The sequence below is a fragment of the Gossypium hirsutum genome, chromosome A06 (genome assembly GCF_007990345.1).
Source record: "Gossypium hirsutum isolate 1008001.06 chromosome A06, Gossypium_hirsutum_v2.1, whole genome shotgun sequence".
NCBI lineage: Eukaryota > Viridiplantae > Streptophyta > Magnoliopsida > Malvales > Malvaceae > Gossypium > Gossypium hirsutum.
The window spans coordinates 7,213,743-7,237,707 of NC_053429.1; the positions used below are offsets into that span (position 1 = coordinate 7,213,743).

The 23,965-nt window shown below is 35.6% G+C and overlaps 2 protein-coding genes across 2 annotated transcripts; both read left to right on the forward strand.

Moving 5' to 3' along the window:
• Positions 1 to 6,457: 6,457 nt before the first annotated feature.
• LOC107963238 (uncharacterized) lies at positions 6,458 to 8,545 on the forward strand. Its single transcript, XM_016899804.1, has 2 exons — positions 6,458 to 7,033; positions 7,235 to 8,545. Exons 1-2 carry the CDS (start codon positions 6,458 to 6,460, stop codon positions 8,543 to 8,545), a joined length of 1,887 nt encoding a protein of 628 aa, XP_016755293.1.
• A 12,524-nt stretch (positions 8,546 to 21,069) lies between these two features.
• LOC107962507 (WAT1-related protein At1g21890) lies at positions 21,070 to 23,789 on the forward strand. The gene is made up of 7 exons (XM_016898921.2): positions 21,070 to 21,385; positions 21,483 to 21,545; positions 21,749 to 21,865; positions 22,506 to 22,743; positions 22,833 to 22,991; positions 23,076 to 23,227; positions 23,321 to 23,789. The coding sequence occupies exons 1-7, from the start codon at positions 21,189 to 21,191 to the stop codon at positions 23,526 to 23,528; spliced, it is 1,134 nt and encodes a 377-aa protein (XP_016754410.2). The 5' UTR covers positions 21,070 to 21,188; the 3' UTR covers positions 23,529 to 23,789.
• The last annotated feature ends 176 nt before the right edge of the window (positions 23,790 to 23,965 follow it).

Here is a 23,965-nt window from a genome sequence, read left to right on the forward strand (position 1 = left end):
AAAAATGAAGAAAAAGAAAAAAACCTAACCTCTTCACCCTATGTGCCGCCCTAAGCGCCGCCCTAGTCCTCTTTTGTCTACCACTTGTAAAAAGAAAAGATAGTAAATAATAAAAAAAATGTTGTAACAAGGCTATAAAAGCCATCATAAAACCAAATGTAAAGGGAAAAGAGGGATAAAAAAATAAAAAAAAAACATTGTATTTTCACATAGAAATAAAAAATCCAAAGCAAAAAAAGGTTGATTTTAATTTCTTGTATTCCCTTTGTTCATTTTTCATTTTTGTTATTTTATTTTATTTTTTTATTATATATATACATAATTTAATTGAATTACTTATTTGAATTCCCTTGCAAACATGTTTATATTTTTCTCTTTAAATCTATTTATGTATACCATTTATTCCCCAATTTTAAATTATACTTTGTTTATTTCAAACACTTGCCTATATTACTATTTTTTTATATACAATATTTATATTAAGTTTTATGCTTTATGTATCTCGTTAATTGTTGGTAGGTAAATCTTGTTTCAAATTATTTTGTATAATTATTGATTTATATTATATAGTATGCCATTCTTATATTCTTTTGTATATTCTTACATGGTTGCATTTATATAATTCATCTATGTTACAACTTGTTAATATGTACATTATTCGTTTTAAAATTTTGTATAGGTACACATTACTATTGCTATGCACATAATATATATTATATATATACATATATACATCTTTTGAATCTTGGTTTTTAAATTATTTTGCATAACACTAACTTTAAATTTCCTCTTATAATACTTATTCTGAAGCTCATTTATATGTTAAACTTTATATACTTTATGTATTATTTATTTTTATTTTTTATTTATTTTACGATCTATTGTAAAGTTTTTGCAAGTATTATCTGTTTATGTGTATATATATATAATTTAGCTACTTTTAAATTGTTCATTCCAAGTTTATTTGTTTTAACATTTTTTATTACCTTTTAAAATATTTTTCTTAAAATAGATTTTTATTTAACCATTAGTTAGAAACGTTAAATAGTGTATGTGGTAAGATTATTATCATTGGGCATGTTTCAATTTTCATGTTTGTACTTTTCAAAAAATTGTATAATATATTATTGATATATGTTTTCCAAATTTGTTACTTTGTTTTGCATCCCCATGTATTATATTATGATTGAGATTACCAATCGATTTGCTTGAAATCAACCTATTTGCCTGAAATTATTCATTTCATTTTCTTTGCTTCAAATGAATCGAATAAATACGTTGCAAGTTTGTTTCCATAATCACTCCCTTTTAAAAAAAAAAAATTTCAAAGCGAGGTAATATTTCGTGTTTGGTAATTCGAGAAATTGTACCCTAACGTGTTGGGTTTCGATTTTCTGTTTGACCAAATAAATATTCTCTCGAGATTTCGTCCATGTTTTTTTCAAATTAAAAATAAGGCAATATTTCGAATTTAGGAAATTCAAGAAAATAGTACCCTAACTTACTAGGTTTCAATTTTCCTTGTTTAACCTAAATAACTAAATATCCTTTTGAAATTTCAAAAGCATGAGTTTTGGAAATTATAAAATGATCTTGTATCGAGGATTTGAAATGTTGTGTCCTATCGTGCTGGGTTGCGCTTTTTCTTTTGTTCAAAACAATCGAAAATCCCTTTGGAATTTCACTCACGTTTTCTAAAAACTCTTTAAAATGAAAGAAATGTTCGATGTTTGGCAATTCGGGGAATAGTGCCCTATCGTGTTGGGTTGCAATCTCCCGTTTGTTCAAAATAATCGAATGTCTCTTCGGAATTTCACTCATATCTTCCAAGGTGAGGCAATGGTCAATATTTGAAAATTCGAGGAATCGTGCCCTACTGAGCTGGGTATCAATTTTTCGTTGGACCAAATAGTTGGGCATCCTTTTGTTATTTTCGAATTATAAATTTTCGAACATCGAAACAAGAAGATTTTTGGCAAAGGACTCGGGTTATTCAAATGTTATTAACAAGAACCACATTTTAAAAACATTTTTAATTTTAGACAAAAAGACAGTATTTAATCGATTTGGTACCAATTTTGGGCGTAATGAGGGTGCTAATCCTTCCTCATACGTAACCGACTCCCAAGCCTATTTTCTCATATTTTCGTAGACCTAAATGTTTTATTAAAACAACCCAAATTTCTAGGTGATCCGATCACACCTAAACAAGAAAAGATTGGTGGCGACTCCATTTTTGCTTTCCAAAAAGTCGATTCATCATTTTTAAATCGAAAAAAAAAGAAAAAAATGGTTTCGACAGCTTGGCGACTCCGCTGGGGACAATAAGAGAGTCAAGCCGCAAAATAGATTATTTTTTGTCCTTTTGTTGAAAATTTAAAATTTGGTTTTTAATAGACGATCCTTTTACTTCATTCATTTCGGTTCAAGTCCCATAGAATATTATTGCATGGCATTGCATGACCACTGTGGTCACACCTTCTAAGTTGGGAGGAAGAAACTATGCTTTCGTGAGGTTTTCACCTCCGCATGGGCTAGTGGATTGCTTCCGGGGTATATCCGTACCTATGATTTTGTGAGATTTTCATCTCCATATGGTCATAGGGAAATGTATCCCCCCGAGTCGAACTCGATCTATATGAGCCTATAATGGGTGAGGATTGAGGAATCAGCTGGTTTGGGTACCTTATCTCTAGAACTAAACCACATATAGTGAACCTTAGGAACCATCCTTGGGTAAAGCCGCGCCGAGCCTTAGTACTTACCTGTATATGCGTCATAATAGCTATTATTGACACTAACCGGTGTTTTTTTTTGTTTTGTCTTTTTTGCATAACATTGCATACTAAAGGAGGTATTAATCCGTATTCAATTACTAAGTTAGAAAATTTGACATGGAGAATGAATTTCTTAGTAAATTTGAGGATAATGCGGCCGTTCGTGCATGGTCGAAGAGGCTGCAATCAGAGAGAAGGGATAGCTTGGCAGAAGGGTATGTATCGGAGCTGCAAGATTTCACTCGCGTCAATGTAGTACAGAACGAGCTGCAAGAGTTGAGAGATATTTAGGCTAGTTGGAATGAAGGAATCAAGCAATTGTTTTGCCAAAATTATGGTAACGTATCCTACCTGCTAGACATTAGAGTGGATAAGAATTTGTTCCGAGCCTTGGTACAGTTTTGGAATTCTGCGTACAAGTGTTTCACTTTTGGAGAAACGGATTTGGTACCTACCATGGAGGAATACACTACTTTGCTCAGGTGTCCCAAAATTCAGGTCCGGAAGACTTGTGCTCGGGTTTTTAGTAGTCAGACTTTCGTGAAGAAACTAATGAGCATTTTTGGGATGAGCGAGCCTTGGGTCACTACTCGGATTCAGCAAAAAGGAGATAGCAAATGTATCCCTTGGGAGAATTTGCGAGATTTGATCTTGACACATCCAGATGAAAGAAAGAAGGTTGATATATTTGCCTTAAGCATGTACGGATTAGTGATCTTTCCTAAGGCTTTAAGACACGTGGACGAGGCAGTCATTGACTTGTTTGATCGCCTTGAAAAGGGAATCACACTGATACCGGCAATATTGGCAGAAACGTTCAGATCTTTGAGCTCATGTCGGAAGACAGGCAAGGGGCGATTCATTGGATGTGCACAATTATTGATGGCATGGTTCCACGGGCACTTTTGAAAGGTAGACAAAGTTTTCTATCGAGTTTTCTCCGAGGGTTATTTCCCATTAAAAGGAGAAGCAGCTATACAGAGGAGAGAGGATATCTCAGAGGAGAAGTGGATGGACATTCTTCAGAACCTCAAGGAGGGGGATATCGAGTGGAGAGCTTATTGGACGGTTCCTAACGAGATCATGTACCAATAGGGTAACTTCGATTGGGTGCCATTGTTAGGAATTTGGGGACCTACCGGGTATACTCCACTGTTAACCTTGAGGCAATATAAGTCGAGGCAGTTTGTACCCACGACCTATGGGCTTGCTCAGAGTGAATTCTCATTTAAAGGTGCTCATTATAAGAAGAGAGTTCGGGAGTTATCGGATGCTTGGAAGCAAACTTGTTGGATGAAAAAGTTAGCCGTCGGTTCTATGGTAACGCCCGAGTATAGCGAGTGGTTTAAGAAGAGGATTAATGATAATATTCCTAGGCCCAGCTTGGAAAATGCTCGACCTATTAGGGAACAATTACATGTCACCCCATCAGAATTGGAAATTATAAGACAAGATTTCGAGAAGAAGAATTCGGAGCTCGGGAAGAAGATCAAACAGTTAGAAGAAGAGAAGATGCATCTAAGGTTAAACGCTGATGCTCAGAGGTCAGAGGCTGAGAAATGGAGAAAAGGAAAAACTAAGGCCCAAGAAGACCTAAACAGCTTGAAGACAGACTACAAGAAGCTGCACCTATCTATGAGGACTGCGGGTTTAGGTAAGACTTTCGAACAATGGTGCCAAGAAATTCGAGAAGAAAAAGCCAATACCGATCATTGGGAAAGAAAATTTTGAGAAGCTCAATCACGAAACGAAGATTTAGAGAAAAGTCTGTTGGTAAGCAGAAATGAGCGATGGGAATTAAGTGCTAGAGTGGCAGAACTCAAGAAGTCTCTGCATCAGTATCGAAACCGCAACATCGCAATAGAGTTGAGGGCAAGCTTGAGCAAGATAGAAGAAATGAAAGGAATGATAGAAGAGGTAGAAGCGTTACTGCAGAACTGCGAGATGCGGATCCAGTTTTTCGAGGCAAACGAGGATCGTTGGAAAGAGCAATTTCACCATGCACAAGACCAAGTCAGAAACAGAGATTACCTTATGGGGGAAGCCATAACCCAGATTCGGGAAGTAGTAGACTACTTGCAAACTTTAGCGGTTCAGACGGACACACTGAGCGTGAAGTATGAGTTGGAGTCAGACCACGGACAAGAGCTGGCCTCGTTGCTTAGAAAAATTAGAACTTTGAGTGTTAGAGCGAGATGTTATCTGTAACTCGACCTTATGTAAAAGATTTTATTTTCAAAGTGAAATTTTCTAAGGGCAATTGAATCAAAATTGATGCCTCCTTTGCATTCATACATTTGCATTACATCATATCATCATGCATTAAAGGCCATAAGAGTTTTCTAATTAATTAAAAATTATTTCAGTAATCTGGAAACCAACGAAAACCAACCAACCACGCACCCCTACGGTACAAGAAAAAAATTCAATGGATAAGAAACTCGAGAAATTGAAGCAAATACAAAAGGACATGCAAGAACAAATGCAGTCCTAGATGGAAGAGCAGCTAGCCAAAATTCAACGAGAGATGAAGGAGCAAATGATGGAGTCTCAGAGACAGATGATGTCCCAGTTATCCAAATTACTGTTGAGATGAATAGATAAGGGCAGGGCTCCATGGACCAAGTTGAGAAAATCAATGAAGATCTCCAATACCTCCTGGCTTTACTCCAATGCATATACCGATGAAGCCCGAGATTAACCAACAAAAACCATCGGTTACAATCATGCCCCAGCAAGTTCAGGCCGGAGCTTCAATTCCGATGAACTTCCGAACCGGCTCAGGCTCTAACTTTGTCAACAACCCAAACTATCCACCTGTTCTCGACTTGGATGAAGTGGCTAAAGAGGAAAAAGTAAGGATGGGTTCGCAAAAACAATTAGAAGAACGGTGTAGATGGCTTGAAGAGAAATTCAAAGCCATGGAGAGCGCGAATCATCATCAAGGGATTGATGCCAAGGATCTGAGCCTGGTCCCAGATTTAGTCCTCTCCTAAATTCAAAATGCCTGAATTCGAGAAATACAATGAAACAAGCTACCCTGAAGCCCACATCACCATGTTTTGCAGGCGAATGACGGGATATGTTAACAATGACCAGCTACTAATCCACTGCTTTCAAGATAGTCTGGTTGGAGCGGCGTCTAAGTGGTACAACCAACTGAGTCGAGCCAAGATTAACTCATGGAAGGACCTGGCTCAAGCCTTTATGAAGCAATACAATCATATGACGGACATGACCCCCGACAGGATCACTCTCCAGAATATGGAAAAAAAGTCAAATCAAAATTTCAGACAGTATGCACAAAGGTGGAGAGAGGTGGCCATACAAGTTCAGCCGCCACTTCTAGAAAAAGAGACAACAATGCTCTTTATTAACACCTTGAAAGCCCCTTTTATCACTCATATATTGGGAAGCACCACCAAGAGCTTCTCTGACATAGTGATGACGAGAGAAATGATCAAAAATGCTGTAAGGAGCGGCAAGATAGAATTGAGAGAGAGTGCTAAACAGTCAGTCCTGAGGAAAAGGGATAATGAAGTGAATAACACGAGCACATTCAACAAGGGGCAGTCCAAATCATTTATCGTAAATCAATCCAAAATGGTGACCAGCAATCAACAAAGCCTGAATCCAATGCAAGGAAGAACACAGAAAAACCACAATTCACCCCTATACCTATGACGTATAGGGAGTTGTACCAGAACCTGTTCAACGCTCATGTGGTATCCACTTTCTACCTGGAGCCACTACAGCCCCCATATCCCAAATGGTATGACACAAACGTCCAATGTGAATACCACGCGAGAATTACTGGGCATTCAATCGAAAATTGCACTGCATTCAAGAAAGTGGTCGAAAGACTCATTAAGGTGGGAATCGTAAGATTTGATGACTCAGCCATGCCCAATGTAGCAGGAAACCCACTCCCTAATCACACCGACCAAGGAGTGAACGGGATAAGCGAAGGCAAAAACAAGAAGATTAAGTGTGAGGTTGCGAAACTCAGGACTCCGTTGAGACAAGTGTGGAGGGAGATGGTTATGAGAGGTTTGATCGCGTTAGATTTTGGAAGAGAATCCAAAGAAGAGAGGAACTACGGTGAGTTCCACAATGAGGTGGGGCATGAAATCCAAGAGTGTGTGGAGTTTAGGGCCCTAGTGCAGAACATGATGAATAATAAGGAAATGGAATTCTATGAAGAGACTAAAAACCCCGTAGAGGGAGACATATGTGCGTCAGAGGGAGAGTCGAAGGTACAAAATCAAATAGTTAACTACCCCGTGGTTATCATATCGAGACCTAAAAATAATGAAGCTAGAGTTCAACTACCACCAAGGGTCATAATCCAGAGACCTGTAGTCTTCCCTTACAAAGATAGCAAAAGGGTCCCATGGAATTATGATTGTAATGTGACAATTCCGGTGAAGGAAAGCCTGGTCAACACTTTAAAATAGGACCAAGATAGGGGCTCCTATACACGTAGCAGGAGACGTTACGATACAGCGAGTGAGAAGGCACAGCCCGTAAAAGGAAAAGCCCTAGTGGTCGAAGGGGTGAAGGAAAAAGCGACCAAATCTGAACTTCCTGTCAATGAGCTAGTTAACGAAGAAGAGGATAAGGAGTTTTTCAAATTCCTAAAGCATAGTGAATACAGCGTGGTGGAACAGCTACGTAAACAACCAGCTCGTATCTCAGTGCTGGCCTTACTTCTAAGCTCGGAAGTTCATCGCAGCGCTCTAATAAAGGTCTTGAATGAAACATATGTTGCCAATGATATCTCCGTTAACAAACTGGACCGATTGGTTAGTAACATAAGTGCCGACAACCATATCTTCTTCAATGACAATGAGATACCACCCGGTGACATGGGGTCGACTAAAGCATTGCACATTACCACGCGCTGTAAAGGGTATACGCTGCCAGGCGTACTGATTGACAACGGATCGACTTTGAACGTCCTGTCATTGACCACACTAAACAGATTACCTATAGACAACTCTCACATAAAGGAGTGCCAGAACATAGTGAAAACATTTGACGGCACGGAGAGAAAGGTGATTGGCAGAATCGAGGTACCTCTTCAGATTGGGCCAAATATATATGAGGTGGATTTCCTAGTAATGGATATCAAGCCCTCATATAATTGCTTATTGGGGAGGCCCTGGATACATTCAGCTGGGGCAGTGCCTTCTTCGTTGCATCAAAAGTTGAAGCTGGTATCAGAGGGGAGGTTGATAACGATCAATGCTAAAGATGATATCATTGCAACTGTGAGCAATAATGCGCCCTATTTGGACACAGATGACTTTGCAATCGAATGTTCATTTCGATCTTTAGAATTTGTTAATGCAACCTTCATCGCTGAGGGAAGCAAAATTTTGGTGCCAAAATTGTCCAAAACCACGAGGATGAGCCTCCAGTTAACGATTGGAAAAGGAGCCCTACCCGGAAGAGGACTTGGGAGACATCTGCAAGGAAGGGTTGAAACACCAATGCCGAAAGACAAGAAAGACCGCTTCGGTTTAGGATTTAAGCCGGATGCAAAACAAAGGAGAAGGGAGCTGGGAAAGAAGCAAGAAAAAAGAAGAGCTCGATTAACGGAGGAAGAAATCAAGTGGGAACCAATGACATTCCCCCATATATCGAAAACATTTGTATCCGGGGGAATCATTCATCCCGAGAGAGACACGCCAATGACAGGAGCTATAGAAGAAAGGCTGGAAAGCTTAGACATCAACGTCATATGCGAAGAGGAGACCAAATGAGAGAATTTGTCGGGGATTTGCCTCTGCAAGCCTAGAAGTGTTCTGGACAACTGGACTGCGGAAGAGATTCTTGTAGCTTTTAGAACGGATTCAGAGTAATGTCCAAAACACACTTATTGCTTTAGGCCTAGGAGTAATAAGAATCTTTTGTGAAATAGGCCGATGCTTAAAAATGACATTTCAATAAAATACACGGTTATTATCATTTTTGAGTAAATGTTATCTCGTCATTTCAATTCCATTCATAACCATACAAATGATTACTTTCGAATTATTTTATTCTTGAAACATTCTTCTAAATATTCTTTCATTCGTCATTCATAATCATATCACGCAAATAAATGTTTCGAATTCTTTTGATTCTTTGTATCTGCCTTCGTCCTCATAACAGGTCCCCAGATATTAATAATACAAGTGACACTGCTAGCGACTCAGAATTTCCTTTCAAGCAAGATGTGTGTATGGATGATTCTCAGGATTTTAAAAATGACCAAGGCTGTAACCTATCTCCTGATTTGTTGAGGATGGTAGAACAATATGAGAAACAAATCCTACCTCACAAAGAATCAGTCGAAATTGTGAGCTTAGGAGAAGGACAAGAGGTGAAGATCGGAACATGTATTACTGCGGAGATGAAGCAAGACCTTATTGAATTACTTCAAGAATTCAAAGATGTCTTCGCGTGGTCATACCAAGATATGCCCGGGTTGGACACTGACATTGTGGTGCACCGACTCTCCATAAAAGAAGAGTGTAAGCCTGTTCAGCAAAAACTCCGAAGAATGAGGCCCGACGTCTTGCTAAAATAAAGGAAGAAGTTCAAAAGCAATTTGACGATGGATTCCTGAAGGTGGTCAAATACTCAGATTAGGTAGCCAACACCGTCCATATCCCTAAGAAAGATGGAAAAGTGCGAATGTGTGTGGACTACAGAGATTTGAATAAAGCCAGCCCAAAAGACAATTTCCCACTACCTCATATTGACACCCCAGTGGACAACACGGTGGGACACTCACTGTTTTCATTCATGGATAGTTTTTCGGGATATAACCAGATCAAGATGCATCCTGAAGATATGGAGAAAACCACATTTGTAACCGTGTGGGGCACGTTCTGTTACAAGGTGATGCTGTTTGGACTGAAGAATGCGGGGGCAACTTATCAAAGAGCCATGGTAACCCTTTTTCATGACATGATGTATAAAGAAATCAAGGTCTATGTGGATGACATGATAGCTAAGTCTCGGACAGAGAAGGAGCACATACAAGTCCAGGGAAAATTGTTCTTGAGGTTGAGGAAGTTTCAGCTAAAACTCAACCCCGCCAAATGTACCTTTGGAGCCAAGTCTGGAAAGTTGCTCGGATTCGTGGTTAGTGAGAAAGGGATCGAGATTGATCCAGACAAAGTTAAAGCCATACAAGAGCTATCCCCACCGTGCACTCAGAAAGAAGTTCGAGGCTTTCTAGGAAGATTAAATTACATTGCTCGGTTCATTTCACAACTGACCGAGAAATGTGACCCTGTCTTTCGCCTCCTCAAGAAACATAACCCAGGTGAATGAGATGAAGAATGCCAAAGAGCTTTCGACAAGGTCAAACAGTATTTATCCAACGCCCCGGTGCTGATGCCACCTAACCCCGATAAGCCGTTGATACTGTATTTGGCAGTATTCGAGAACTCCATGGGATGCGTATTGGGTCAGCATGACGAGTCAGGGAGGAAAGAAAAAACTATTTACTATCTCAGTAAAAAGTTCACGGAATGTGAGGCAAGGTACCCGCCGATAGAGAAGTTATGTTGTGCCCTAATTTGGATAACCCGAAGACTGAGGCAGTATATGTTATATCACACCTCTTGGCTTATCTCAAAATTAGACCCCTTGAAGTATATGATGGAGTCAACAGCTTTGAATGGAAGGATGGCCCGATGGCAGATTCTACTTTCTGAATTCGACATAGTCTATGTGAACCAGAAAGCAGTAAAAGGAAGTGCAATAGCAGATTTTCTGGCCAGTAGAGCCTTGGAAGACTACGAGCCTTTGAACTTTGACTTCCCGAATAAAGACCTAATGTGTGTTGCTACCACTGAAGAAGATGACCCAGAAGAGCTTCCTTGGAAATTAAACTTTGATGGGGCATCAAATGCTGTGGGTAATGGAATCGGGGCAGTCTTGGTATCCCCAAGAGGAAATCATTATCCATTCCCTAGTAAATTGGATTTTGATTGTACGAATAACATGGCGGAATACGAAGCGTGCATCATGGGTATCCGTGCATCCATAGAACGCAAGATTAAAGTGTTAGAGGTGTATGGGGATTCTGCGCTAGTGATTTATCAACTCAAGGGAGAATGGGAGACCAGAGACCCCAAGTTGATCAACTATCGGAAACTGGTCCTTGAATTGGTCAAAGAGTTTGATGACATTACCTTCTGTTACCTGCCACGAGATGAAAATCAGATGGCCGATACTTTGGCCACCTTAGCTTCCATGATCAAGGTGAACAAACAAGAAGATGTCAAACCCATCCGGATGAGCATTTATGAAACTTTGGCCCACTGTTACAGTATTGAAGAGGATGAGGAAAAAGATGATCACCCTTGGTATCACAATATATTACAATACATGAAGAATCGTGAGTACCCGGACCAGGCAGGCGAGAATGACAAAAGGACACTGAGAAGATTGGCCATCGACTACATCTTAGATAGAGAGATTCTATACAAAAGAAAAAAAGATCAAGTGCTATTAAGATGTGTAGTTGCTGTAAAGGCTAAGAGTATCTTGGAAGAAGTCCATGAAGGCATCTGCGGGACACACGCTAATGGCTTTACAATGGCCAGGCAAATTATGAGATTCGGGTATTATTGGTCCACTATGAAAGGAGACTATATCAATTACGCCAAGAGGTGTCATAAATGACAAATCTACGGAGACAAAATTCATGTGCCTCCTTCACCGCTGCATGTCATGGTTTTCCAATGGCCTTTCTCTATGTGGGGTATGGACGTGATTGGACCAATATCACTTAAGGCTTCCAATGAGCATCGGTTCATCTTTGTGGTTACTGACTACTTCACCAAATAGGTAGAAGCCGCTTCATATGCCAACGTGACAAAGTCAGCAGTGAGCAAATTTCTGAAAAAGGAGATCATATGTCGATACGGAATGCTGGAGAGGATTATATCTGACAATGCCTTAAACTTGAACAATAGTATGATAGTGGAAGTCTGCAGTCAATTCAAGATCAAACACCACAATTCGTCACTGTATCGCCCGAAAATGAATGGGGCAATGGAAGCGGCCAATAAAAATATTAAGAAGATCATGGGGAAGATGACTGAGACCTACAAAAACTGGCATGAGAAGTTACCATTTGCCCTCTTTGCTTATCGAACATCAGTCAGAACCTCAACTGGGGCAACACCTTTCTCTTTAGTTTACGAAATGGAAGCAGTTTTGCCAATCGAAGTCGAGATCCCATCCCTTCGAGTGCTGTTGGAGTTAAAGTTTGACGAAGCAGAATGGATCCAGTCTCGATACGATCAATTGAACTTGATTGAGGAAAAGAGGCTAAGAGCTATCCGTCATGGTCAGATGTACCAAAAACGAATAATGCAGTCTTATGACAAAAAGGTTCTCCCTAGAGAATTCCACGAGGGAGACCTGGTTTTGAAAAAGATTCTTCTCATACAGAAAGATTTTCGAGGAAAATGGATGCCTAATTGGGAGGGGCCTTACGTGGTGAAGAATGCTTTCTCCGAAGGAGCATTAATTCTAGCCGAGATAGATGGTAAAAACCTGCCCCATCCCGTAAATTCGGATGTCGTCAAGAAGTATTTTACCTAAAAAAGGAAAGGTCGAGGTGAAAACCCGCAAAGGGCGCTTTTAGAACCCAAAAAAAACAAGATGGAAAGGCCAATGTGAAAACCCGCAAAATGGCACTTTGAGACCAAAGGGGTTTTTGAGTTGAAAACCCGAAATCGGGCAGCTAAATTTTTAAATGTGGGGCATGTGGTAGTCTTGTCCTCAAAGAGGAAGAACAGTACATCTTGGGGCATCAACAAAATACGGGGGATCTCTTAAACACACATTTAGCTCGAAAGAGTCTTCGAAAAATTAGAATAGTGAAGCTTGTGCTACGATATCTGGGGCACCTTTTTTTTCACCTTATCAGATTTGTTATCCTATATATTCACATCAAATTCTACTTAATAAAATTCCATTTGTCCATTATGATAATCTCTTTCGAGCATTTTTGTTGAAATCATAATTTTTGGACTTATCATATTCACACAAAAGAAGTTACGCATATTACTCTGAAAAGTCTCTAAATAGTACAAGGACCTGAAACAGGGCTACTAGTCAGAACTAACCAGACTCAAAAGTGGAAAACACTGGGAAAAGAGTAGTCCAAATTATGACTATTTCTTCAAATTTTATGTCAGAGATAACAGCTAAGCAAGAAGACGCGATAGTACATCAATGAGGGAACCCGCATGAACTATGAGCAATGATACTTTAAGCGTTTAAAAAGGAATCACTCTCATAACATTTCTACATTCATAACCATTCATTTAGTTAGGAACATTTGATTCATTTCATAACATCCTAATTATTTGACATAAAGCATCACATTTAGTTAGGAGCATTTGATTCATTTCAATCATAGCATCCTAATTATTTGGCATAAGCATGGATACATGAAACTGATTTTACAGATCATGTTCCTCAGAGGACAGTGCAGTAGAATCGGTGAATTCACAAGTCTTAACCCCCTAAGCAGTAGGGCAACAAGCTAAAGATATCCAAGATGATTTGGCATTTCTGTATCAAGCGGGGAGCAGATCGAAGATATAGCTGATTTGGCTTTCACGTGTTTACGTTGAAGCAAATCCAAGATGATTTGGCGTCTTTGTAGCGGTAGAGAGCAGATCCAAGATAATAGATTTGGCATCTCTGTAGCGGCAGAGAGCAGATCGAAGATAACAGATTTGGCGTCTCTGTAGTGACGGAGAGCAGATCGAAGATAACAGATTTGGCGTCTCTATAGCGGCGGAGAGCAAATCGAAGATAACAGATTTGGCGTCTCTGTAGCGGTGGAGAGCAGATTCAAGATAGCAGATTTAGCGTCTCTGTAGCGGCGGAGAGCAGATCGAAGATAACAGATTTGGTGTCTCTGTAGCGGCGGAAAGCAGATCGAAGATAACAGATTTGGCGTCTCTCTAGCGGCGGAGAACAGATCAAAGATAACAGATTTGGCGTCTCTGTAGCGGCGGAGAGCAGATCGAACATGATTTGGCATCTCTGTAGCGGCGGAGAGCAGATCGAAGATAACAGATTTGGCATCTCTGTAGCGGCAGAGAGCAGATCGAAGATAACAGATTTAGCGTCTCTGTAGCGGCAAAGAGCAGATCGAAGATGATTTGGCATCTTTGTAGTGGCGGAGAGTAAATCGAAGATAGTAGATTTGGCGTCTCTGTAGCGGCGAAGAGCAGATCGAAGATAACAGATTTGGCGTCTCTGTAGCGGCGGAGAGCAAATCAAAGATAACAGATTTGGCGTCTCTGTAGCGGCGGAGAGCAGATCGAACATGATTTGGCATCTCTATAGCCGCGGAGAGCAGATCGAAGATAACAAATTTGGCGTCTCTGTAGCGGCGGAGAGCAGATCGAAGATAACAGATTTGGCGTCTCTGTAGCGGCGAAGAGCAGATCGAAGATGATTTGGCATCTCTGTAGCGGCGGAGAGTAGATCGAAGATAACAGATTTGGCGTCTCTGTAGCGGCGGAGAGCAGATCGAAGATAACAGATTTGGCGTCTCCGTAGCGGCGGTGAGCAGATCGAAGATAACAGAGATTTGGCGTCTCTGTAGCGGCGGAGAGCAGATCGAAGATAATAGATTTGGCGTCTTTATAGCGGCAGAGAACAGATCGAAGATAACGGATTTGGCATCTCTGTATTAGACGGATAGCAGATCAAAGATAGCAGATATCACCTTCCTGAGTTGCACTGAAGCAGATTGAAGCCGTCAAAAGGCCATTTAAAGAAGATCAAGGATCAAGAACTCAAGACTCGGTGAGCCCGGGCAAAATTGGTCTTTTTATAGTTTTTGCTCTATTCGTGTTAACACAGCAATGAGCAAAGAGGGGCAACTGTAAGACCCAAATTTTGCCCGGGGCCCAATAAAATCACAGCCCAAATACCAAAACTTAACTAAAACCCAAAATACCCCAAAGCCCAAATACAACCCAAAATAAAAAATAAAAAAATAAAAAAATGAAGAAAAAGAAAAAAAACCTAACCTCTTCACCCTATGTGCCGCCCTAAGCGCCGCCCTAGTCCTCTTTTGTCTACCACTTGTAAAAATAAAAGATAGTAAATAATAATAATAAATGTTGTAACAAGGCTATAAAAGCCATCATAAAACCAAATGTAAAGGGAAAGGAGGGATAAAAAATAAAAAAAATAAAAAACATTGTATTTTCACATAGAGATCAAAAATCCAAAGCAAAAAAAGGTTGATTTTAATTTCTTGTATTCCCTTTGTTCATTTTTCATTTTTGTTATTTTATTTTATTTTCTTTATTATATATATACATAATTTAATTGAATTACTTATTTGAATTCCCTTGCAAACATGTTTATATTTTTCCCTTTAAATCTATTTATGTATACCATTTATTCCCCAATTTTAAATTATACTTTGTTTATTTCAAACACTTGCCTATATTACTATTTTTTTTATATACAATATTTATATTAAGTTTTATGCTTTATGTATCTCGTTAATTGTTGGTAGGTAAATCTTGTTTCAAATTATTTTGTATAATTATTGATTTATATTATATAGTATGTCATTCTTATATTCTTTTGTATATTCTTACATGGTTGCATTTATATAATTCATCTATGTTACAACTTGTTAATATGTACATTATTCATTTTAAAATTTTGTATAGGTACACATTACTATTGCTATGCACATAATATATATTATATATATACATATATACATCTTTTGAATCTTGGTTTTTAAATTATTTTGCATAACACTAACTTTAAATTTCCTCTTATAATACTTATTCTGAAGCTCATTTATATGTTAAACTTTATATACTTTATGTATTATTTATTTTTATTTTTTATTTATTTTACGATCTATTGTAAAGTTTTTGCAAGTATTATCTGTTTATGTGTATATATATATATATAATTTAGCTACTTTTAAATTGTTCATTCCAAGTTTATTTGTTTTAACATTTTTTATTACCTTTTAAAATATTTTTCTTAAAATAGATTTTTATTTAACCATTAGTTAGAAACGTTAAATAGTGTATGTGGTAAGATTATTATCATTGGGTATGTTTCAATTTTCGTGTTTGTACTTTTCAAAAAATTGTATAATATATTATTGATATATATTTTCCATATTTGTTACTTTGTTTTGCATCCCCATGTATTATATTATATATATATGTATATGTATATGTATGTGTGTGTGTGTGTGTGTGTGTATGTATGTGTATGTGTACACATACACATACATATACATACACACACACACACACACACACATACATATACATATACATATATATATACATAATTTAGCTACTTTTAAATTGTTCATTCCAAGTTTATTTGTTTTAACATTTTTTATTACCTTTTAAAATATTATTCTTAAAATAGATTTTTATTTAACCATTAGTTAGAAACGTTAAATAGTGTATGTGGTAAGATTATTATCATTAGGCATGTTTCAATTTTCGTGTTTGTACTTTTTAAAAAATTGTATAATATATTATTGATATATATTTTCCATATTTGTTACTTTGTTTTGCATCCCCATGTATTATATTATGATTGAGATTGCCAACCTATTTGCTTGAAATTAACCTATTTGCCTGAAATTATTCATTTCATTTTCTTTGCTTCAAATGAATCGAATAAATACGTTGCAAATTTGTTTCCATAATCACTCCCTTTTAAAAATAAAAATAAAAAAAAATTCAAAGCGAGGTAATATTTCGTGTTTGGTAATTCGAGAAATTGTGCCCTAACGTGTTGGGTTTCGATTTTCTGTTTGACCAAATAAATATTCTCTCAAGATTTCGTCCATGTTTTTTTCAAATTAAAAATAAGGTAATATTTCGAATTTAGAAAATTCAAGAAAATAGTACCCTAACTTACTAGGTTTCAATTTTTCTTGTTTAACCTAAATAACTAAATAATCTTTTTGAAATTTCAAAAGCATGAGTTTTGGAAATTATAAAATGATCTTGTATCGAGGATTTGAAATGTTGTGTTCTATTGTGCTGGGTTGCGCTTTTTCATTTGTTCAAAACAATCGAAGATCCCTTTGGAATTTCACTCACGTTTTCTAAAAACTCTTTAAAATGAAAGAAATGTTCGATGTTTGGCAATTCGGGGAATAGTGCCCTATCGTGTTGGGTTGCAATCTCCCGTTTGTTCAAAATAATCGAATGTCTCTTCGGAATTTCACTCATATCTTCCAAGGTGAGGCAATGGTCAATATTTGGAAATTCGAGGAATCATGCCCTACTGAGTTGGGTATCGATTTTTCGTTGGACCAAATAGTTGGGCATCCTTTTGTTATTTTCGAATTATAAATTTTCGAACGTCGAAACAAGAAGATTTTTGGCAAAGGACTCGGGTTATTCAAATGTTATTAACAAGAACCACATTTCAAAAACATTTTTAATTTTAGACAAAAGGACAGTATTTAATCGATTTGGTACCAATTTTGGGCGTAATGAGGGTGCTAATCCTTCCTCATACGTAACCGACTCCCGAGCCTATTTTCTCATATTTTCGTAGACCAAAATCATTGTTTTAGTAAACCAAAATGTTTTATTAAAACAACCCAAATTTCTAGGTGATCCGGTCACACCTAAACAAGAAAAGATTGGTGGCGACTCCATTTTCGCTTTCCAAAAAGTCGATCCATCATTTTTAAATCGAAAAAAAACCGAAAAAAATGATTTCGACAGTTAGTGACAACAACTTACTAGTTACGTCATTTATACTTATCAAGCTTTGTTGAAATGCCTATTGGAGTAGATTGAGACTTCATGTCCTTCATTTTGAATTTCTTGAGTATTTCCTTTGTATACTTTGTTCAGTTAATGGAGATGTCATCACTTGTTTGTTTTATTTAGAGTCCCAAGAAGAAGTTGAGCTCCCCTATCATACTTATCTCAATTTTACATTTCAGAATCTTAAAAGATTCTTGACAAAATAATTCATTAATAACATCAAAAATAATATCGTCAAACATATACATTTGCCTCTAATTTTAATAAACAATGTGGTATTTACTTTGTCTCTACGAAATCTTTTTCAATTAAAAATTTAAAAAGCTTTTCATACCAAGTTTTAGAAACTTGCTTTAAATCGGTATATATGAACAAACCAAAGGTTCAAGAGTAGCATGGTTAATAAAACTTAATACACTAATTGTAATGTGTGAGTCTTTGTCTCACTTTATACTTGTACTATATATGAATTTTGTTCCATTCTTTACCTATTATGTTTTATATTGAATAAATATATACAATTGTATCTATATTGTATTAATGAAAATAGACCCAAGTTTATAAAAAAGAAAAATCAAAGGGAGAATAGTGATTATTCAACATAAAATTCACATGCCTTTTCCATGGCTTAGCAAGAAAACATATCTTGTAGTCTTTTGATGGTTATGAAATTGGAACTAATTTGTGGGAATACATTATAGAAAACTTGTTAGGATATGGATACCTTTGAGCTTCGCAAATCAAAGCTGTTGAATATGAGTCTTGTTAATTAGTTTAGATAAGGAGAATGGAGAATGGTGGCCACTCTTCTTACACCCACTCTTTAACAAACCCCACATTTCAGCACCACTAAAGCTTATCACCATTTCACAATTCCCACTTACCCTCAAATTACCAATAATTAATCATTTATTTTCATATTCTTTATTAGTACAATTATATATGTATAAATAATAATATTTTTCCTTTTTTGAGAATTTCTTTTGCTTTATTTTTTCAGCAGATATGGGTTTGAAGAGTAAGCTTTTTCCAGGTGGATAACAGAATCTGGAATTTCGAGTAAGGGTACATATGGAATTTGAAAACTTTATTGGGTGTACGGAATTTATAATTCTCCCTATTCCTTTGCCACTTGAGGACGGCAGCAATTTATTTTCCATAATATAAATTCATTATTTCATTTAAGGAATACAATCATACAATTTAAGGAAAAAAAAATAATACTTGTTGTAGATAGTGAAAGGTAGCTCCATTAACATAACAAAGGTTTAGTTTCGGTATCAATAGAACATTATAACACGTTGATAATTAGTTTTGTCACAAAGTGATTGCAATCACTTCATATTATAAGTAAGAGCTAAAATCGACAAAAGAATCAAGCATTCGCCAAACTAGAGAGGACGACAATAAAATTATCCTTAAAATTACTTGCAAAAATAAGATTACATGCATAAACAAGACTAAAAAATGTGTTACAAGAGTAGACAAAATTTTCTAAAAATGAAACTTATTAAAAAATAGAAAAATAAACAAAAATATATATAAAATTTAAAGACATTACAAGTTTAATTTAACTAGTGAAATCATTTATTATTCTGAAATACTCTCAAAATAGAAACAGATTAAAAAGCTGACGAACAATCACCCACTTTCCTAAAAAAAACTGCTGATGGTCAGTGGAGTTTTAGCGAACGACAAGCATAGTCATCTGTCCATCACAACTTGTGAAAACAATAAAAATACATATGGAGTAAATGAGAAAAAGAAAAGATTAGTGGGAGAGAGAAAAGGGCGGACGATAACTAGCCCAGAAGTTTAAAGAATATATTTGGATAGCATTATATAAAATTAAAATTCATATATCACATTAAATTAAATCAAAATTCTTATTTATAATTAAAAAATGAAAAAAGTGATGGAACAGACAATTTTAGGAATACTTGTTAGCTCAATCACAATCAAATCTTTTTAAATAATTAGTTTTTAATGTCACATGCATATCACATGATTTTATATATTATTTTTTTTATTAATGTAATTTTTAAATAATGTGTTTTTCATTATTGTAATTAATATAAAGCAATGTTATCATCACCGGTGTAAAATATGAATATATTGAAGGACTTAAAAATAAATATTATTTATTTAATTTAAGCATAATTAATTTTTTTTATTTTTATTTTTTTGCATGTTGAGTCTCGAGTTTTGGGTGTTGGATTTTAGGTTTCAGGTTTCGATTTTTGAATTTTGAATTTTAAATTTTGGGTTTCGAATTGAATTTTTTTGTATTTATTTATGTTTAATAATTATATTTAATATTTATTTATTAAAATAAATTTATTTATATTTACTTTTAAACCCTTTAATTTTTTTAATTTTGCACCAATGACGATGTATCATCTTGTTATTAACTAATAGTGCATATATAGAACCTATACACTGCATCAATTCTTCTCCTAAATATAATTATAATATGTTAGATTATATAAAAGTATTGTTTATGAAAATTTATATATGAAACATAAAATTAATTATTATATAAATAATTAAAATTTTTCATTTAAAACTAAATTATTATAATTTTTAATTTTAACTTTTTTTATTAATAGAAAAATAACAATTTAAATATAAAATTTAAAGTTAAACTTTTTATTCATTATTATATAATTTTATTTTAATAAAAGTCCTTTAATAGAATCACAATTCTTATTTGTAAATGTAATAAATTTTCTATTTATTTAATCAAATATTTTAGTAAATTAAAACTCTTATTTTTAAATTTAACAAATCTTACAAATATAGAAATACCATAAGCAAGTTTAAGGTATAACAAGTATTAGGTTGTGTTTTTTTTTACCATATCATATAATACAATTGTTAAACTCTCAATCCGCTTATGAAGTGTTAAAAACTTCATAAATAATATATCAAAGAATTTTTCATAATAAAAATATTTAAAATGAAAATTTCAATAATATAATCAACAACAATGGCTTAATAAATTCAGAAGCTTTTTCAAAGTTATACTTTTATATATTATAGATAATAAATAGATAGATTACTTCTCCCCGTGTGAATATTTTATGTATTTGTTTTATATTTGATTGTGTATATATATACTAAAATCATATATCATAATGTTAAAGAATGTAGAAAGATTACGAAGAATATTGATGAAACATGAGTTTCATAATTTTTTTAATTTTTGTTTTTATAACCACGTATATGTCATTCGTTTTACTGTTTAAATATAATCCTATGCAATTGAATGGTTGTATAGTTACTTAATCTTACCTTGATCACCCAAAAAAAATAATCAATTTGGATTAGAGCAGCAAATTTGTCATTATGTTGATATATATTTCTTTTTCTCTATCCATTGTGAGCTCGAGCAGTCGACATCTTTAACATGTCACCCATTGGAGACCCCTCCCCTTCACCTTTTTACCATCCTATAAATCCATCTCTCGTTCCATTTGCTACCATCCCAATTTCAATCCAACTAGCTGCAGTAGTTGATAAGGAAAAAAGAAAGAAGAAAAAAAAAAAGATAATCCTTCACTTTGAGAGACGAAATTATTTCAAAATGGAGATGAAGTTACCAGTAGGGCTAAACAAGGCCAAGCCATACTTGACAATGACGTCCCTTCAGTTTGGGTTTGCAGGGATGTATGTTATCACCATGGTTTCTTTGCAACATGGGATGAACCATTATGTTCTTGCTGTTTATCGTCATTTAGTTGCCACCATTGTTATTGCACCCTTTGCTTTAGTTCTCGAAAGGTCCTCCATCTTCTCTTTCAATCTTCAGCCTTTTGGATTCAAAACTCTTTGGCTAACTCCGAAATCCTGATTTTACTTACTTTTTTTTTTTTTTCAGGAAAATAAGGCCTAAGCTTACTGTCCCCATTTTCCTGAGAATCTTGGTCCTTGGTTTCCTAGAGTAATGATCTAACCATTTTATTTTTATGCAAATTTGCACTTCATGGAACGTGGAAACATGTTGCATGCAAATGAAAGCATTTTTTTTCTTAAAAACCTGAAGAAAGAATCAACTTTCATATATATATATATATGCATGTTTCTTTTAGTCCATGAAAGACACTATAAGAAAAATCATTTGCATAAGTTATGATGATGAAACAGGCCAGTGATAGACCAAAATCTGTACTATCTGGGGATGAAATACACCACGGCAACGCTTGCTTCTGCCACTGTTAATGTCATTCCTGCAATTACATTCGTATTGGCATTGATTTTCAGGTACTATACAGTTACACTTCACATCCACAATAAGCTTGCAAATGTGGGAAACACAAAATAAAATAATAAGTTGCATGTGCAAATGTGAATATTCAGGTATTATTTTCCATACTAGAATTAAATTATTATTTAATACGATTTTTTTTTTATTTCTATAAGTAAGATCCTCGTGTTGGTGTTGGTATTAATACACAAGTAGGATTAAAATGCACATAAGCTCCCACATTACACCAAACCTATAAAAAAACCTAAGTTGGAAGTTGGCATCATCATATTCCATTTCTTCCTGTTGTTTGGGTTTATGCAATCTTTCTCATATATGCATCTTATGGAATATTCATCACAAACTTTTTTGAAAGGACTTTCTGCACTTTACTATTTCACTATATGCTACACCAATTTCAATGATATTTATCTAATTCTTAACCATAAAAATACAATCTAGATTTAGGTTTTTTTGGGGAATTGAGGGTTAGATACAGATAAGTATTCGACAAAATATGTATAAATTCTTCAAAAAAGTTTTCACTTATGTGGAAGACCTTTAAAGGGTTTAAAGACATATATCTGAATGTGTGGATATAACCAAAACTAATATTGGATTTTGTTTTATTTGGTATTAACTTAATTTGTGGATTAGGTTGGAGAAAGTAAACTTGAAGAAGGTCCATAGTATAGCCAAGATAATTGGAACAACAATCATGGTCCCTGGTGCAGTTATCATGACACTGTACAAAGGTCCTTCAATCAGTTTCACGAAGTTTGGAGGAGGAGCTCATCAAACTGCAACCAATGTAGCTGAGGCTAAGCATTGGGTTGTTGGGACATTAATGCTCCTGGGCAGATGCTGGGGCTGGTCAGGCTTTTACATATTGCAGGTCAGCATTTACATATACATATACATATACATCTATTCATGATGAACTGTTCTCCTACTAACTTGGATTTTGGATAATTTTGATTTCAGTCATTCACATTAAAGATGTACCCAGCAGAGCTATCTCTTACAGCTTTGATATGCTTTATTGGGACCATAGGAGGTGCAGCAGTCTCATTTGCAATGGAAAGAGACTTGAATGCCTGGAAAATTGGCTGGGATTCAAGCTTGTTAGCTGCCGTATACTCCGTAAGTGCCAAAAAAACAATATATATATATTAACATTCATCTAACAACATGACATTTTTCTAAAACTTTTGTGATGAAAATCAGGGAGTGGTATGTTCAGGAATAGCATATTATGCACAAGGGGTTGTGATAAGAGAACAAGGTCCAGTTTTTGTTACAGCTTTTAGTCCCCTTTGTATGATCATCACTGCAGTTTTAGGATCAATGATATTAGCTGAGAAAATACACCTAGGAAGGTATTCTTACAAAGATTTTTCCACCCTCAATCTTCCCTTTTCATAACTTTAAAATAAATTTATTGATTTCTAATATCGATGTATGAATTACAGCATAATAGGGACTGTTCTTATAATCTTTGGACTCTACACTGTACTGTGGGGTAAAAGCAAAGACCGAAAAAGCTCAAACACAGAGGAAGGTGGTAAAGACATAGAGTTGCCAATCTCAGACAGTGGTAAATCAATCAACTTGGAAGAGAGTACCGATGGAGCTGTTAGGATTTTGAAGATCCCAGCTGAGAATACTGGAGAAGCATGAGAGAATATGTAACAAGTAATTTTTTATATTTGCATTTTGCAGTGGAGATTTTTAAGCTGTAAAGTGATTTATATTATTTTATATATATATGTATGTATGTATGTATGTATGTAATGGTTTCAGCCTGATCTCTCCCACTATGGGAGTGTTTTCGTTTAAGAATAAACAATGGACGGGATTTTAGCCTGTTAAAATACCCAGGTGTTTTTTTAGTTTGAATGTTTCTTCGTTGTACTAGTTTCTGAAAACCAGATTAATTAATCACTCATCCCAATGGAGACAGCAAACTCAATCCCATAATCCCAGCAACTCACTATAAATTCATTCATGTAAGTCTAGCCTACTGCACGCATTCCTCAACTTAATCCCACAATCTCAGCCTATGTTGATCCTTTTTCTATTTTAGACAAAAACTGAAAAGATTAAAAAAAAGGGAA